Raw genomic sequence first — 17,986 nt, forward strand, 5'->3', positions numbered from 1 at the left:
TCGTGACTATCAGGAATTCGCAAACGTTTATAGAAATAGGCCTGGAAACCTAACTCTTTTCAAGCTTTTATGAATTCTATTTTCACATGAGCAGATACACACATGAATATTTTCTCAGATGAATATATGCTGAACAATTGTAAATTCACTTATTCAAATTTTTGTTCATTTTTTTCCCCTAGGAAAACTTTTCACCCATGGAAATGTTTTTCTCTACACCGCCATCTTTTTCCCCTCCCTGTAATATTTTTCCTCCTGCCCTTGTCAGAAGCACATTCTGACCTTTTCTTGTGTAGGAGTGGGCAGGAGTTGTTGAAACTCTTTGAAAGGGGACGTCTGTAGGTGTGAACAATCTCACAGAGCATTTCTGCCCTGGACCTACAGCTTTCCAGTTACTTCCAATCCCTGTCTTTAGAATTGTGGAAAGGTGGCAAAATCAGGGTCTTGCAAGAATTTAAAACCAGATATAATTTGAGCCCTGAAATAATTGTTCGCCGTACTGCATGACATAAAAAGGCATGCGTGAACCTTTGTACACAGCTAGTGCATTTCTAAGACATAAAGGGCCTGATTCACAAACGTGTAAGTTTTCGATTGTTTGCCGTTCACAGAGGTATTTCACTAGTAGTGTCTTCACGACTGCAGAGCCTCCACACATGAAAATATAAGACTGTCCTATCTTTATGTGTGTGAATAATCCACGGTTGTAAAGATATTACTGGTAAAATATTTTTGTCTATAACAAACAACCTTAAACTTACACAAAGTGTAAGTTTACCTTTGTGAATCAGGGTCATAGATATTTCATAAAATTCCATACCCCTAACGTACTCAGTTATAGATGCCACATAATGCCACATAATTCAGTATCTGCTTAGTAGGGTTTTCATTCAGTGGTTTGATAGTCTTTAACTAGCGCCAATCAGCATTAGTAGGGCGTTTGTTGGTTGCAAAGGCCAGCTGAGGTGATTTCCGTTCAAATATTTGTAATGGGAGTTCTTCATTTCCCTTTACAGGATAAAATGAAGTGACAATTTACTAAACTGATTTGGATAATGTTGCTGTACATGACTCCTACCACTTCGATGAGAAAAAGGACTGTTTGGTTTGTGGAATGTTAAAAAGGCATATGCCAGGGCTACCCGTTATTGTGAATATTTTTGTGCTAGCTATAGGGCATTTTTCATATCCGACAATATAAACTATGTAAAATAGAGGTATAAAAATTGCATGACAGCAACGTTTGAACGCCAACAATGCTGGAGATTGTAAAATCAGTTAGAACTCCTGGCTAATCACCTATTTGTCAATTAACTGCATCGGAAATGACAACGCCATCCTTCCATTTGCACTGGTTTTACTTCACCTTTAAATATAAGTACTTGGGTTTCAAATACACATTTCAGTTTGCAGAAATCCTTGAACGTAATACATTGAGGGCACTGCATGCTCTTAAATGGTTCATGGAGTTCAGGGTGAGGCAACAGTGATTACTGTATAGTAGGTCAAATAATTGTTCTTCTCTGATTTGTTTGTTTCTTCCAAAATATACCCTTCATTAAGGGGTTGGATAAAAACTTGCCTAGACTCGACTGGAATGGTCGCAGATGTAAGTAGCCATAGCCACCCCTAAAATATCTATTGATAAAAATGGCACATCATTCCCAAACTAGGGCCCATATTTATACTTTTTAGCACCGCATTTGCGTCATTTTTTGACGCCAAAGCGGCACAAACTTACAAAAATCAATTAGATTTGGCACGTTTGCGCCGCTTTTGCGTTAAAAAATGACGCAAATGTGGCAATGAAAAAGTATAAATCAGGCCCCAAGGGCCTTACTTAGATCTTTTGAAAGCATGTAATCGACATTGGGGGGTCCTGAAAAGTCAAACCCTGCTGTTCATAATAATTCTCAAAAAAGCATCATCCATCAGTGCCTTTACTTTTTAAAAAGGAAAAATGACCTAAAATAATGCACTGCTAAATACTATGTGTAAAATTACAAATAAGTATAAAATATACAATGGGGAAAACAGTTAACCAAATAGTTCACAAGCTCCTAGTAGGAATTCCAGTTCCTAGCCCCCTCATAAATGGGGTGCCATGCAGATCAACCAGGGTGACAATCACTTAACCTGAAGATTTATAATTAGAGCAACTAACCCCATCAATCTTATGTTATGACATTATCCACCAGGTACTTTATTTGCATACTTAAAGACCCTAACATATAAATCTAGTTATACCCCCATGCAGGTTAATAGCAACAACTATAGGTATTTCCTCAGTGGACATGGTGAGTACTGTGGGCTTGTAAGGCTTATTACTGCTTTTAACAAGAATATTTCAATCAGTTAGCACAAACCTACAGGCTTCGTCCCTAACATTATCACCGTAGGTGGTTGTTGTGGCTACTTCAGCCACTTGGGTTACAGCAAGAAAATGGTAAGTACTGACCTGAGCAGATGCTTCAAAAGCTTAGCAGACAAAAGTGGCGAAGCGGGATGTTTTCTTACGGTGGCGTCTGAGACAAAGACACAAAAGAGAGAGAGGCCTTCCATCTTAACTGCTACATAAACCTGCCTGCAGTAACACTGCTGGGAAAGAACGAGGCAGGACGGAGACATGGACTGTCCCTGTATTTCAAAGGGGCTCCTGTTGCCTTCTTTCTTGCACAGTAGTGTGATTTACTTCAGAGGACCTCATAAATAGTTCTATAATCTACATAACTGTGTAGCAGACGTTTTCCTTTCTCCACTGGACCATTCACACACAGATCCAAGATAGCAGAGGTCAGAAAGAAAAAAAGTTTTCAATGGTTAGAACACATTTTCCCAGCAGGCGGTATGATTAAAAGCAACTAGAAACACTTGCTGCCATATTACAAACCTGGGTGCACCTTTCTGATTGGTGCGCAGGTGTACCTTCATTAGGAGCACCCACCGCAGAATAGGCCTGTGCACCTAACTACATATTAATAATGTCTTCTCTGTAGTGCTAATGCTAGCTTTGTAATTTAGCATGTACACTGGAGGCAGCACAGAGCTTCTACTCGCGACTCTCTACCGTCTAAGGGGCATATTTAAGAGCCCCTAGCTCCATTGCAAAGCCACATTAGCATCAATTTGTGACGCTAATATGGGTTTGAAAGCCAAAAACGCTGCCCCAATATTTACAGAGTAGAGCAATGCATGCATTGCACCACTTTGTAACCTTTTGCGCTACATTATGCCTGCGCCAGGCATAATATATACAAAGGGGCGGTCACCCGTTGGGGGGGCTGAAAATTGGCACAAGGAAATCTAAGAGATTTCCTTTCGCCATTTTGCTCGTTACTTTTAACACCTGCTAAGAATATGCATTAAAAGGAGGCTTCCATTGTTTACAAACTTGTGACTCCAATCCTGCAAAGTGCCAGGCTAGCGTAAAAAATTCAGACCCTAGTCCCCCAACTACCGCCATGATGTGCTGTATTTTAAATACAGCGCACACATGGTGACGTTAGGGGGGCGCTAAGGGGCCAAGAAAGGTGGTCCTACACGGCACCATCCTTCTTAAATATGCACCTAATATGCCCCTACATCCATAGTCTGATGCATTCTGCCTTTGAAGGGCAATTGGGATCCCTCCTCTACCCTCACTTGTCCCCACCCCCCATTAGTACATGCATTTTGGGCCGGGAGGATCAGGGGGAACTCTGCATATCAGATGGTCCAGAATGGCAAAATAGAGGCAAGACCCAGAAATAGAGCTGTAGGCAGCGGTTAAGCCTCAGAGAGCTGATTTGAAAGAGGGGGAAACTGCACATTTTGCTCCCCTGTAGAACCAATGTCTGCACTATCTGAAGAAAGCTGCCTGAATATAATTTCCACACATTATAATTGTACTGTTCATCTTGTGGAAATTCAATAAAGTTCATTGTGTGTTTTTAAAGACAGATGACAAGTACTGACACAAACAGAGTTGCTACATGTAGATCTATAAGAGTACATAAGAGTACCGCTCGGATATGCTGAGTTGTAGTACAGATGACGTGGGTTTTGCACACTAGGTCAGAAAGAAATTCGAGTATTAAACTATTTGCTGAATGGATGCTGTAAACTAATTACTGGTGTGCATTTGTGGCTACAAGAGGTGCTGAGTGGGTGACATATTTAGGCTAAAATTGGGAGACACCCTGGAGTATCGAAATCACTAATGATTAGTGGCTGCATGCTAAAGCTGTCTCAAATAATGCCCCACAAGACTATAACGTGCATCATACAGGCAGTATAGACATAGCTACATTACGTCTAGCATTAAATATAGGATAAAGTACCCCTTGCTGTACATTATAAGGGTATTCCAAATCACCGAGCTGTTCCATGCCCATATGGAAGAATAAGGCTGAAGGTTCAGCTCCTTTATAAGGTCATGGAAAACAAAGGTTTCTTGAAGTATCCTTTTAATGTGCGACAGAGAGTATTTTATTCCTTAGTAATAAATGGACAAACCATCACCCTTCATTCAAACCACTTAAATCCTTGGAGGCAGATTTAAGAGCCCCTAGCGCCCCATTAGCGTCATTTTGTTACACTAATGTGGCCCAACGAGTCCGAAAACGCTGTGCAAAATTTACAAAGTGACGCAGTGCATGTATTGTGACACTTTATAACCCTTTGCTCTCCATTATGCCTGTGCCAGGCATAATGTATGCAAAGGGGATGTTCCCCTGTAGGGGGAGCAAAAAACAGCACAGAGAAATCTGAAAGATTTCTTGATTCACTTTTTTTTTACACTTTTAACGCCTGCTCAGAGTAGGCGTTAAAAGGAGGCACACGATTGTTTACAAAGGGCCCCAAAGGGCTTTGTAGGATTAGCCCATGATTTTTTACACTAATCCTGCAAAGCTCCAAACAAGCTTAAAAAATATTGACGCTAGTTCCCTAGCTACTGCCATGGTGTGCCATATCTTAGATACGGTGCACAGATGGTGGCATTAGGGGGGCGCTAAGGAACGCAAGAAAAGTGGTGCTGAACTGGGTGGAGCGCCACTTTACTTAAATCTGGCCCCTGGTGTCTTACTCTTTCATAATGTAGACTTTCTAGTGTGAAACGAAACACTCCATAAAGCTGTTAGAAATTTTTGTAAACATTTTTGCAAAAGGTACGTCAGATTAAAAAATGCTGTACCTCAAAATGCATGGAAACTTGCAGAGATTCTATCTTTCCTATAGCGTGTCAAAACTAAACATGTTGCAAAAAATATTGCCTTTCTACTGATCATGTTTCCTTTTTTAGAAAAATATATCAGATGAAGGAAAAGCCCGTTCCTGTTTACTTTGTTTAATCTGCAGTTGCAATTATAGTTACCTGCTTTGCACCCTGTCTGTTGGATGGACTCTGGCAGCAGGCGTTGTAACGTCAAAATAAACCGTAATAACTTATAACAGTTGACCAATTATGCCATTGCTTTATGGCAGGCGACCAGAGACGTCACACATGACCTGTAATAAGGAAATTAGGGATACAGGCCGCTATACAGAGTTAGCTGTCAGCCTTGTATTATAATTGCCTTTTCTACTTTCTAATTATACACCACAAATCCATATAGCTAAGGAGACATAGGTGACTCAGACAGGGTGGGGACCGGACAGATCAAGGCGTATTTTGCCTTGAGTGTTTGTGAACGCCCATATACTTGAGAGTTTGTCGGTGTTCAGAAATTTGTCTCTGAACTTCTCCCAGCACGAAAAAAACCCTTGTCTGAAAACGTTGAGGACTCCATTCCCGTAGCTGGGTGCTGAAGAAGGGAATCGTATGCTTACCACCCACTCCAGAGGACTGGTATGTAATGTCCACATGCATCACACATAGAAAAAACCCTTTCCACGTGCGCAGGTGGTTAAAATGGCAGAGTATATAATTTAAAATGAAGAATTATTGTTTCTGCTTGGAGCTTCATGGAGGGAATCATCGGAAATGTCTTCTGGTTCGGTGTGGGGTGTGGTTGGGACGTGATTGGGACCCCTGGGAGCCCCTGGCAGGCCCGTAGGTCTCATGGAGACAGGTGGATGTTCTACGCAGGCACCACCCAAGATGCAAAAGGGTTGAACTTATGTTGGGTGGTATATGCCCTATCACGGCCAGGTCATAATGACTACTAGAAATATACTTTGGGCAGTAATTTTGGCCAAAATGAGTATCATTTGGGATGCTGCCATGCAGATTAGACACCGCCCACCCAGACCCCAACTGACTGGTGATCCTCGCCAGCAGGAGTACCGCATTTCGCTGTGGACCTTTCTGAAATGGTTTCTACATCCCACCTGGCTGGATTGAAGGCTCTGAGCTGTTGCTGCTACCTCCCGGCTCTTAGGAGTTGTTCCTTTCTGTAAGGAAACGAACAAGAGATTAATCACAACAGGCTGGCATAAATATTAAAGTGGGGAAAATGGACATTGAATATATGCAGACAGTAAAGTTTCAGGGGTAAGGAACATTTAAAAGTGTTGATGATTGTAGGTAATATATATGTCTGTAAGTAATCAGGTTCAATGACATCTCTGTTTTCAGCTGCCTGATGCTGCCGAACAAGCAAGAACTACAAGTGAGATGCCCCGTTATAAAGAAACAGGCCTGTCCTCAGTGGAGACATACATTCGTTTTTAACGATGTGAGCATCGCGGATCTAGAACAGTCGAGTTTGGTTCTTACTGTCTGGGACCAGGCCTCCTTTGGGATCAATGACCGCTTCCTGGGTGGAGTCAGGCTCTGCACAAGTAAGTATTTCCGTATGTCTACCCAGCCATCGGTGAATTTCGGCAAATTCAATAAATGTAATTTTCTGAAAAGTTATCTATTGGATACGAAAGTAGGCTAAAGGGCAAGAGGGGGAAACCCTGCTTAAGCTGGAGATAGCACCAACCACGAAAACTTAAACCATGACTCTGGTTTTCTCCTGCTTGGCAACAAGATAGTAGAACGTGATACTGGACCATATTGGGTTGAACCCGAACCTCTGGATATTCTTTAGCGGAAATAAAACCCACTTTTTCAGACTCCACCTCCCTGACTAAATACCTACTGCTGCTTCAGTGAATTCCCTTATTTTGTTTATGGTTTTTATTCCTAAGCCGAAACCTGTTGTTAATTGAAACTACTTTTATCCTAATTATTCTAAAGTGCTCTGAAGGAACTTTGGCTAGGTCTGCGAAATAGCAGTTGCACAAATAAAAATACAATTAAAATGCAAGAAACCACAGAAAGTAGCAAACTGGTGTGCCAGGATAGGAAGCTAGGTGGCTGCCTCACAGTACTTAGATGCACTTCCAATTAATATGGTTTCATAGAAAGTGACACAAAAAAGACAACTCGAGCTACTCTGCCCACTTCCCTGACTTTTAGCCGGTAATACTCAGCCAGACATTAGTTCTGTCTTCTCCCACAATATTTTTCTAGCACACATTTTTAAACCCACCTCTGTACCCAAAAACCCAACGCGGATTGTTGTCAAATGTAGAATTCTAGACCCTGTGTTCGGTTTGTTTAAGGTTATGCTGCATATGGATGGGCTTCTAAGCCAGTTACCTTTGCGTTGATCTACATGGTCGCCGGTGATGTCAGTACAAATTGCACCATTAAGATGATGGTGGTGATCCACGCCTTATGATATGGAGACATTATATAGATTTAGGGCCAGATGTAGGTAGGTTTCCTTTTGCGAGGTGCAAATTGCGAGTCCCAGCGACTCGCAATTTGCACCTCGCAAAAGGAAATGCAGAAAGGTGTCTCAGACACCTTCTGCGACTCGCTATGGGGTCGCAAAGACCCACCTCATAAATATTTATGAGGTGGGTTGCAGTTTGCGACCCCATAGCGAGTCTAGGCACTCACGGGGATGGTGGCCTGCTGGAGACCACCATGTCCGTGACTGAGCTATCGCACGACACCCAGGACATCTTGTTTGGGGTCAAGGGCAACAAGTTTCTATGTTTACTTTGTCCTTGGGACAAGTGGGCCCAACCCCCTGCAGCACAAACCCTTTGGCTGCCTGTTTACAGAGAGTGGAATTCTCTGCAGTTGAGGTAATGTGCTTCCAAAAGATAATGCTGTTCGAACTTGTATTTATGGTTCATTATTTGAAAGCCTTCATTATTAGGGTGAGTGCTGTAAATAAATGTTTTAAGGTCACACTTCACTACTGACGTTGGTTCCAGTACAAAAAAAAAAAAAACGTGTACACACATGTTTGAAAAGTTTAGGCTAAGAGGCTAAGTATAATGCTCCCAGAATGCTCTCTGATTATATGCAAATGAAGTGTCATTTAGTAAAATGTGTTGATGCATGCTAGTATTTCCCAAAAATATTTCTAATGGAAAATCAGTGTAACCATTTTCAACACGATTATGGGAAGCATGAAAATAAACAAACACTGACAAAGCCAACTGATCTGACATATTTTTGTAAGTCTTTTAGTTTCATCAATGCGTGTCTTGTTTTGACATGGCTTTTGTAACACTTTATTGTTGTGGGAGCTACCAGGCCCTCAACATTGTAACAAACATTGGCAAAACCCCCCAAAAAAGTTTTGGAACTCTTAAAGCACACGTTGCCACCACCGGCATAACAAAGGCCCCGCAGCCGCCCTCCAGAGGGCCCCATCAGCACAGCACCTGCCCTGAGTGAGTCTGGAGAGGGGGCTCCTCCATGTTCTTTGCAAAGGGGCACCCTCCAGTTTCGTTACATCACTGATTGCCACTGTAGTTCCTGACACTGAACAAAACTACTTTGTGTGGCAATATGCTCCTTGTGGAAGAGCAGAATGCGATCACTCACAGTAAAGCCAGCCGAAAGAGAGAGAAATAGAAGTTTAATAAAAACAAAATGTCTTTGTTAACACCAGACCTAATTAGGGACCAAGACCCACATGTAGGTAGCTTTTTGCATGTCGCAAACAGCGACTTTCGCTGTTTGCGACGTGCAAAAAGCACATTGCGATGCACAAACCCAGTTTTGCGATTCAGTAACCTAGTTACCGAATCACTAAACGGGTTTGCGACTCGCAATTAGTAAGGGGTGTTCCCTTCCTAATTGCAACTCGCAGTGCAATGTAGGATTGTTTTGTGACCGCAAACGCGGGCGCAAACCAATCGCAGTTTGCACCCATTTCAAATGGGTGCTAACACTTTCGCAAAAGGGAAGGGATCCCCATGGGACCCCTTCCCCATTGTGAATGTCACTGTAAACATTTTTTCAGAGCAGGCAGTGGTCCTGTGGACCACTGCCTACTCTGAAAAAATGAAACGAAAACGTTTCATTTTTCGTTTTTGTTATGCATCTCGTTTTCCTTCAAGGAAAACGGGCTGCATTACAAAAAAAAAACCCAAAAAACTGCTTTATTGAAAAGCAGTCACAGACATGGTGGTCTGCTGTCTCCAGCAGGCCACCATTCACGAGGGGGTCGCAAATTGCGACCCACCTCATGATTATTCATGAGGTGGGCATTTGCGAAGCCCTTGCGAATCACAGATGGTGTCAAGGACACCATCCTACATTCGGATTTGCGACTCGCAATTTGCAGGTCACAAATCTGAACCTACCTAGATGTGGCCCCAAATTCTTAAAGAAAGTCACAAAAGTGCACCCATGGTATATGTCGTACCCCTATAAAATATTTGTGAACTGTATTTTATCATGGGTAAATACGATGTGTAGATTTGCTCATGTGAAAATCTATTGAGCATTTGCAAGTTCATTTTCCCTCCAGCCACTTTCTTCCCAACCCTGGAAGAAGTTATAATTCTGCCATTGTCAGGAGTAAATGTCCAACCTTTCTTATTATGGGAAAATATTAGAGAGAAGCTGGTAAAAATCTTTAAAACATGCAGGTTAGTAGGTTTGCAGACTCAAAGGCATTCCAGCCCTGGAAATATTGCTTACTGCTTCCTCCAGCCCCAGTATGCAGATCTGCAGAAAGGTGGCAAAATAAGGAAATTGCTCCAGTAGGGATTGAAACTCCAAGTATTCAAGCCCTACTATGGTAGTAGCCCTGGCATAATCAGAGAGGCTAGTAATTGCTGCCATAATTTGTCGCCACACTACATGGCAGCAAAGGGACAAGTAGATCTTTTTACAGGACAAGTAGATTTGAGAAGCAACCTGTCCCCTGGACAAGTAGATATTTTAATAAGAGAGAGCATTCTGGGAGCATTATACTTAGCCTCTTAGCCTAAACGTTTTTTTTTTTTTTTGTACTGGAACCAACGTCAGTAGTGAAGTGTGACCTTAAAACATTTATTTACAGCACTCACCCTAATAATGAAGGCTTTCAAATAATGAACCATAAATACAAGTTCGAACAGCATTATCTTTTGGAAGCACATTACCTCAACTGCAGAGAATTCCACTCTCTGTAAACAGGCAGCCAAAAGGGTTTGTGCTGCAGGGGGTTGGGCCCACTTGTCCCAAGGACAAAGTAAACATAGAAACCCTTGACCCCAAACAAGATGTCCTGGGCGAGTCGGTACCGACTCACAATATGGGTTTCTGCATCGCGTGAGGGCATTAGCGCCTCACAAACTGTGTTTTTCGCTGTTTGTGAGGCGCTAATGCCTTCCTACATCTGGCCCTTAGACCCTTGGGGACATATTTATGAGTTTTGTAGTGCAAGGCAGTGCAGCAGTTTATCTTGCTGCACTGTCCTGTATCACAGGGAAAGGGCAAGAATGTGCCATATTTATCCAGTATGGTGCATTCTTCTCCTTTCCCCTGCGCTGGCACCCTAGGGCCAACGCAGGCACCCTTGCACCACGCTGCAAGGGTGCCCGTGTTCCATGCAGGACTGCTTTTGTGCAGAAAGGGGCACCTTAGAAAAACAACCCTTAGAGGCATCTTTCTCTTTTTAAGTGTGCTCAAGAATAGAGCACACATAGAATAGAATGAGGAAAAACGAGGAGAAATAAAGATATTTCTCCTCATTATGCCTCTCCTGGGGAGTTGTATTTTTTTGGCGCATCCCTAGGCTTAAAAGTTTGGTAAATCTGGAAATGCATTGAAACCATGAGAGTTGCATGGGAACACCCAAGCAACACCTCCCTTTGCGCAGAGTAATGCAACGCAGAGTTTTGTGCTGCCTTGCATCACTCCGTATTTTTGGAGCCATTCAAAGTCACAAAAAGTGGCTTTGCATGGATTAAAAAATATAACTTAGAGGTTTGTGCCACGCTTGTTCCATGTTGCGTGGTGCAAGCATGGCATAATCCTCTCATAAATATGTTGCTTAGGGCCACATGTATGAATATTAGGTTTTGGGACTCGTAAATTGCGAGTCATAGCGACTCGCAATTTGCGAGTTGCAAAACCTGATGTACAATAGTGTCAATGCGATTCCCAATGGGGTCGCAAATAGCCTACCTCAAAAATATTCATGAGGTAGGTTGCAATTTGGGACCCCATTGGGAACGGCCGCCCTCACAGTGATGGTGGCCTGTTGGGGACTGCAGACCACCATGTCTGTGACTGCTTTTAAATAACACAGTTTTTTTTGCTTTTTTTTTTTTTAGAAATGCAGCCTGTTTTCCTTAAAGAAAACGGGATGCATTTAAAAAACAAAAATGAAAAGTCTCCTTTTCATTTTTTTGAGAGCAGGCAATGGTCTATGAGACCACTGCCTTCTCTGAAAAAATATTTTCGCTAACATTCACAAAGGGGAAGGGGTCCCATGGGAACACCTTCCCGTTTGCGAATGGGTTAGCACCAGTTTGAAACTGGTGCTAACTGCAATTGTTTTGTGACAAATGGTGACGGTCACAAAACAATCATACATCGCACTGCGACTTGTAATTAGGAAGGGAACGCCCCTTCCTAATTGCGACTCGCACACCTATTTTGTGATTCGCTAAAAAGATTACAGAATCGCAAAATACTGTCTGTACATACCCAAATGTTTTTTTTCTGTCGCAAATGCTTGGATTCTGCGAGTCTGGCCATTTGCGACAAGAAAAATGGTACATATTTCTGATGGATACAACTACCTGTGGATTCCTCACCTCATGATTCCTCACCTCATGAATACTCCCATGGCGCCAGCATTCAACGGAAATCTTCTTACTAGTCTCTGCACGTCGACGAGGACGTCACTGTCTCGCACGCGACGCCGTCTGACGTCATACAGGCAATAAGAGGTCCTCGACGACGTGCGGACGTCAGTTCCCTTTTTTCCGTGCATTCGAAACGGTTATCTTCGAGGGAGCAACTGTTACTCTTGCGGTTACAGTGTATATCTTGCTGCGTACTCTTTCTCTGTGGAAATAATGTCGCAGAGAAAGTCTGGATTTAAGCCTTGTCGTGAGTGTGGAGGCAAGATGTCGGTGACGGATCCTCATTCCGATTGCCTTTGGTGTTTGAGCTCCGACCACGACGTCTCGACTTGTGATTCATGTCAGCACATGAATCCAAAGGCCCTTAAAGAACGTGAGGCGAAGCTGTTTATGGCCAAGTCAAAGGAGAAGCATCACAAGAAGTCTTCTCCAAGACATCGGCGTCATCGAGACTCCCGGCGCCGTAGAGAATCTCGGCGTCATTCAAGGGAGGCTCGTTCCAGGTCTCCGGATCGGCGCCGAAAGACATGGGAGGTCAGCCCCACGGTGACGCCGCATCCTTCGACGCCGTTGCCCTCTCCGGCGTCACCAACTTCGCCTGGACAGGCGTCGGTGATTGAGGTATTGGAGCCTCAAGTGTTTTCTCCGGCGCAGACGCCGAGGCCGACGTCGGGGTCGCCTCCGAGACAGGCACCCCAGTATCCGGCTTTTCCCACCCCTGGAGCCGATAGTTCCGCATTCTTGAATGCGATGTATGCCATCTTCCAACAGATGGCTCCAGGGGGTGCTCCGGCTGGGCCTTTGGCCTTTTCTTTGGGTGATCCTGCGCCTCTTCGGCCGGCACCCTTTATGCCCTTTCTCCCGTTTGGGAACGTGGGCTCGGCGCCAGTGTCGGCGCCGGTGGCCGCTCCGGTGGCTTCGGAGGGATTGGCCCCAGGGATTTCCATCCCGTCGACGTCGAGATTTCGGCCTGTGACTCCGGTGGGTCCATCTGTTTCAGCTGCTCTTCAGTCGGCGCCGAAGTTACCCGTGGCGCCGGATGCGGCGTCGGTGGCTTCGGAAGATCGGCGCCGATCTCCGACTTCGGCGGAGGCATTGTCGACTCCGCGGATTGAGCAACGACTGCATTCAAGGAGGCGTGCTCTCCGGGTACTAGAAGAGCAGGAGTACCAACGAGCCCTAGAGGAAGGAGAGCTAGAGGACTCGGGTGATGGGCTGCGTGGACTGGAGTCGGCCAGTGGGCTGGACACTTCCCCTGAGTGGGACCTTTCGTCCCCGGGGGAATATACTGAGGAAGCTGCTTCCTTTCATACAGTGGTACGGAAGGCAGCTAGTTTTTTGGACCTGCCTTTGCCGGTGGTGGAGGCGAAACAAAACCTTTTGACGGAGGTGTTGCATCCGGCCTCAGCCGCGGCGGAGCCTCTGTTACCTTTTAATGACGCTCTGCTGGATCCGGTTTTAGAGGTGTGGAAGAGGCCGGCATCTTCCCCAGCAGTTCACAGAGCCGTGGCCAGGAGGTATCGGACGGCTCCAACTGATCCTGGTTTCCTATCTAGACACCCTACGCTGGAGAGCTTGGTAGTGCAGGCCTCCTGTTCGTCCAAGTCAGCGCCTGGTTCTTTCCCGACGGTGCCTGGGGACAGAGACTCAAAAAAGCTAGAGGCGCAGTCGAAGAAGATTTTTTCGTCCTGCAGTCTGGCGTTAAAAGCCACTAATGCGACCTCTATCCTGGGGAGGTATATTCATGCTCTGATGGATGACATCTCCTCTTCATTTACAGAGCTTCCCCAGGGTCTTTTGGATCTTGTCTCTGATGCCCAGGCTGCTGCGACCCAAATTATCCAGACGGGACTGGATACCACCGACTCGGTAGCCAGAGCAATGGGCACAACTGTGGTGGAAAGGAGACAGGCCTGGCTCCGTAACTCGGGCTTTTCGGCAGATGTACAGTCCACATTGTTGGATCTCCCGTTTGATGGGGACAAACTGTTTGGGGCTAAGGCTGATTCGGCCTTGGAACGTTTTAAGGAGAGCAGGGCCACGGCTAAGTCGTTGGGACTCCAAGCTCCTTCTTCCACGGCCTCTTCCAGATTCTTCAGGAGGTTTCGTGGATTTGGGCGTGGCTCTTCCTCCTCTTCCTTTCGGGGAAGATATCAGCAACCTGCCTCTTCCCATCCCTATAGATCTTTTAGGGGGAGGGGTAGGGTCCGCACCAGGGGAGCCTCTCAGCAGCACTCTGCCTCTTCCTCATCCTCTGGCGGGGTGCAGCAGGGGAAGCAGCCTTAGGCTTCCACCATTTCCCACTCACTCCTCTCCTGTAGGGGGAAGATTACAGCATTTTCTCACCAAATGGGAGACTGTTACGTCGGACACTTGGGTTCTCAGTGTTGTGGGAAAAGGCTACACCCTTCCCTTTCGGGAGTTTCCGCCCCTCATCCCGCCCCGCCCTTCGTATTGTTCACAAGAACACCTCCTGTTGCTAGAACAGGAGGTAGAAGTCCTCCTTTTAAAGGGCGCGGTGGAGTTGGTCCCGGAGCAGGAAAGGGGTCAAGGAGTTTACTCAAGGTATTTCCTGATTCCCAAGAAGGATGGTCGTTTGAGACCAATTCTGGACCTGAGGATCTTGAATTGGTTCCTCAAGCAGGAAAAGTTCAAGATGCTGACCCTAGCACAGGTGCTTTTGGCGTTGAACATGGAAGACTGGATGGTGTCTGTCGACTTGCAGGATGCTTACTTTCATATCCCGATACTCAAGTCACACAGGAAGTATCTCCGGTTTGTGGTGGGTTCGCAACACTACCAGTTTGCGGTCCTTCCGTTTGGTCTTACTTCAGCACCTCGAGTCTTCACGAAGGTGATGTCGGTGGTTGCGGCAGAGCTCAGAAGGAAGGGGATAGCAGTATTCCCTTACTTGGACGATTGGTTGATCAAAGCCAAGTCCCCGGAGCTTGTGTTGCGTCATCTGCAGTCAACAACCCAGTTGTTGTTCGACCTGGGCTTTTCGGTGAACGAGCCCAAATCTCACCTAGAGCCCTCTCAGCGCCTCCTGTTCATAGGGGCAGTACTGGATACAACATTGGGTCGGGCCTTTCCTCCGCCTCAGCGGATTCAAGATATTCAGGATTTGGTTCCAATGTTTCGAAATGGAGCGGTAGTTCCAGTCCTCAAGGTCCTTCGTCTGCTCGGTCTTTTTGCCTCCTGCATTCTGTTGGTCACGCATGCTCGCTGGCACATGAGGGCTCTTCAGTGGTGCCTCCGAAGGCAGTGGTCTCAACACAGAGGGGATCTAGAGGGTACTGTCAAGATCTCCAGAGATGCTGCTGTGGATTTGAAGTGGTGGATTGCAAGCAACAATCTTTCACAAGGAAAGCCGTTCCAGCAGTCGCCACCAGTGGCCACAGTCATAACGGATGCTTCCACTCTAGGGTGGGGAGCTCATCTGGGGGATCTGGAGATCAAAGGTCTTTGGTCTCCAGAGGAACAGATTTTTCACATCAATCTGTTAGAGTTACGGGCTGTACGTCTGGCTCTCAAGGCCTTCCTCCCTTCCCTTCGTGGTCAGTCGGTACAGGTCCTAACGGACAATACTACCACGATGTGGTACATAAACAAGCAGGGAGGAGTGGGGTCGTACCTTCTCTGCAGAGAAGCTCTTCGACTATGGTCCTGGGCAAAGGACCATCGGATTTGCTTCATAGCAAACCATCTGGCCGGAGTCTTGAACGTGCGTGCGGACAGTCTCAGTCGCCACTTCTCGGCAGACCACGAGTGGCGTCTCCATCCAGATCAAGTCCGTTTAATCTTCCAGAAGTGGGGGTTTCCTCGGGTAGATCTGTTCGCCACTCGAGAGAACGCGCATTGTCCGTTGTTCTGCAGCCTTCAGTATCCGATGCAGGAAGCGTTGGGGGACGCGTTTCAAATGACCTGGTGCGGCCAGTTGCTTTACGCGTTTCCTCCCATACCCTTGATTCCTCGAGTATTGAGGAAGATTCGCCAAGACCGGGCTCTAGTAATCTTAATAGCTCCGGATTGGCCAAGGAGGGTGTGGTACTCCGACCTTCTCCAACTCTCAACGTGCCCGCCGCTCCGTCTCCCTTTCAGGGCAGACCTCCTCTCACAGTCGCAGGGGCAGGTTCTACACCCCAACCTCCAGAGTCTGCACCTACATGCCTGGAGATTGAACGGGGCAACCTGAGTTCCTTCTCTCTCCCGCCTGAGGTAGTGGATGTTATATTAGCGGCCAGGCGACACTCCACTAAATCTATCTACGCTAATAGGTGGTCTAAATTTGTTGCGTGGTGTGGAGAGAGGCAGATTGATCCTTTACATGCTCATCTATCGGACGTTTTGTCTTTTGCTCTATCTCTGGCGCAGAAAGGTTGTGCAGTGGCTACCATTAAAGGTTATTTATCGGCCTTGTCAGCCTTCATATGTCTTCCAGACCAACCATCTTTATTTAAATCCCCTATTGTTATCAGATTCTTGAAAGGTCTTCTAAATCAATATCCTCCAAAGCCATTCGTTATGCCGCAATGGGATTTGTCCTTAGTCCTGACTTTCCTTATGGGGTCCCCTTTTGAACCTATGCATTCTTGCCCCTTGAGGTATTTGGTTTTAAAAACAGTCTTCCTGATAGCTATAACATCAGCAAGGAGAGTGAGTGAGTTGCAGGCCTTATCAGTAAAACCCCCTTATACAACTTTTTATGGGGATAAGGTGGTGTTGAGGACCAAGGCTGCTTTCCTCCCGAAGGTTGTTTCACCCTTCCATTTGGCTCAGGCAATTACTTTGTCCACGTTCTATCCTCCGCCTCATCCTTCCAAAGAGGAAGAAAGACTGCACCGTCTGGACCCAAAGAGAGCGTTGAGCTTCTTTATCGATAGAACAAAGGATTTCAGGCTGGAGGATCAGCTGTTTATTGGATACGTGGGCAAGAGGAGAGGAAAGGCAGTCCACAAGAGAACACTATCCAGGTGGGTTGTTCTTTGCATTAAAATATGTTACTCTTTGGCAAAGAAGGATCCTCCTGAGGGCATTAGAGCTCATTCCACCAGAGCTAAGTCGGCCACTTCGGCCTTAGCCAGAGGTGTTCCTGTGGTCGACATCTGCAAGGCCGCAACTTGGTCGTCCCTTCACACTTTTGCAAAACATTACTGTTTAGATTCTGAGGTTAGAAGGGACGGCCATTTTGCACGGTCAGTGCTGCAGGATTTCTTGGTTTGACCATTTAGGCACCCACCGCCGGGCGTGGTACTGCTTTGGGACTCTATTCATGAGGTGAGGAATCCACAGGTAGTTGTATCCATCAGAAGAACGAGTTACTTACCTTCGGTAACGACTTTTCTGGTGGATACATTAGCTACCTGTGGATTCCTCACGGTCCCACCCGCCTCCCCGTTGCCTTTATGGTCTTGCCAAGTAATCCTTGAGTGCGCTCCTCTTGGTCTTTGAGGGTGCAATAGATGTATATATATAATATATTTATATATATATAGGTATATGTGTATATATCTTTATGTATATACTTGGTGTGTGTATATATTTTAAAAGAGAGAGTTTTATATATATATATATATATATATATGTACATAAAAAGATTTACAGTTATTCATACAATGTGGTGTATTTTTACAATATAATGGATGTTGCTTTGTTCTTTCATTGCATTGCCTGGTTGTTCTCATGCACGTAAAAAATGATTGGTACTGACGTCCGCACGTCGTCGAGGACCTCTTATTGCCTGTATGACGTCAGACGGCGTCGCGTGCGAGACAGTGACGTCCTCGTCGACGTGCAGAGACTAGTAAGAAGATTTCCGTCGAATGCTGGCGCCATGGGAGTATTCATGAGGTGAGGAATCATGAGGTGAGGAATCCACAGGTAGCTAATGTATCCACCAGAAAAG

General features: G+C 45.5%; 1 protein-coding gene across 2 annotated transcripts in view; it reads left to right on the forward strand.

The window, feature by feature from the left end:
* The window catches only part of SYTL3 (synaptotagmin like 3), a 459,450-nt gene that overhangs the window by 429,224 nt on the left and 12,240 nt on the right, over positions 1–17,986 (forward strand). For both annotated transcript variants that reach the window (XM_069234590.1, XM_069234589.1), the window contains exon 15: positions 6,557–6,762. In XM_069234590.1, coding sequence (XP_069090691.1) covers positions 6,557–6,762 — 206 coding nt within the window. The remainder of the gene's footprint in view (positions 1–6,556; positions 6,763–17,986) is intronic.

This window comes from Pleurodeles waltl, chromosome 5, assembly GCF_031143425.1.
Source record: "Pleurodeles waltl isolate 20211129_DDA chromosome 5, aPleWal1.hap1.20221129, whole genome shotgun sequence".
Lineage (NCBI taxonomy): Eukaryota > Metazoa > Chordata > Amphibia > Caudata > Salamandridae > Pleurodeles > Pleurodeles waltl.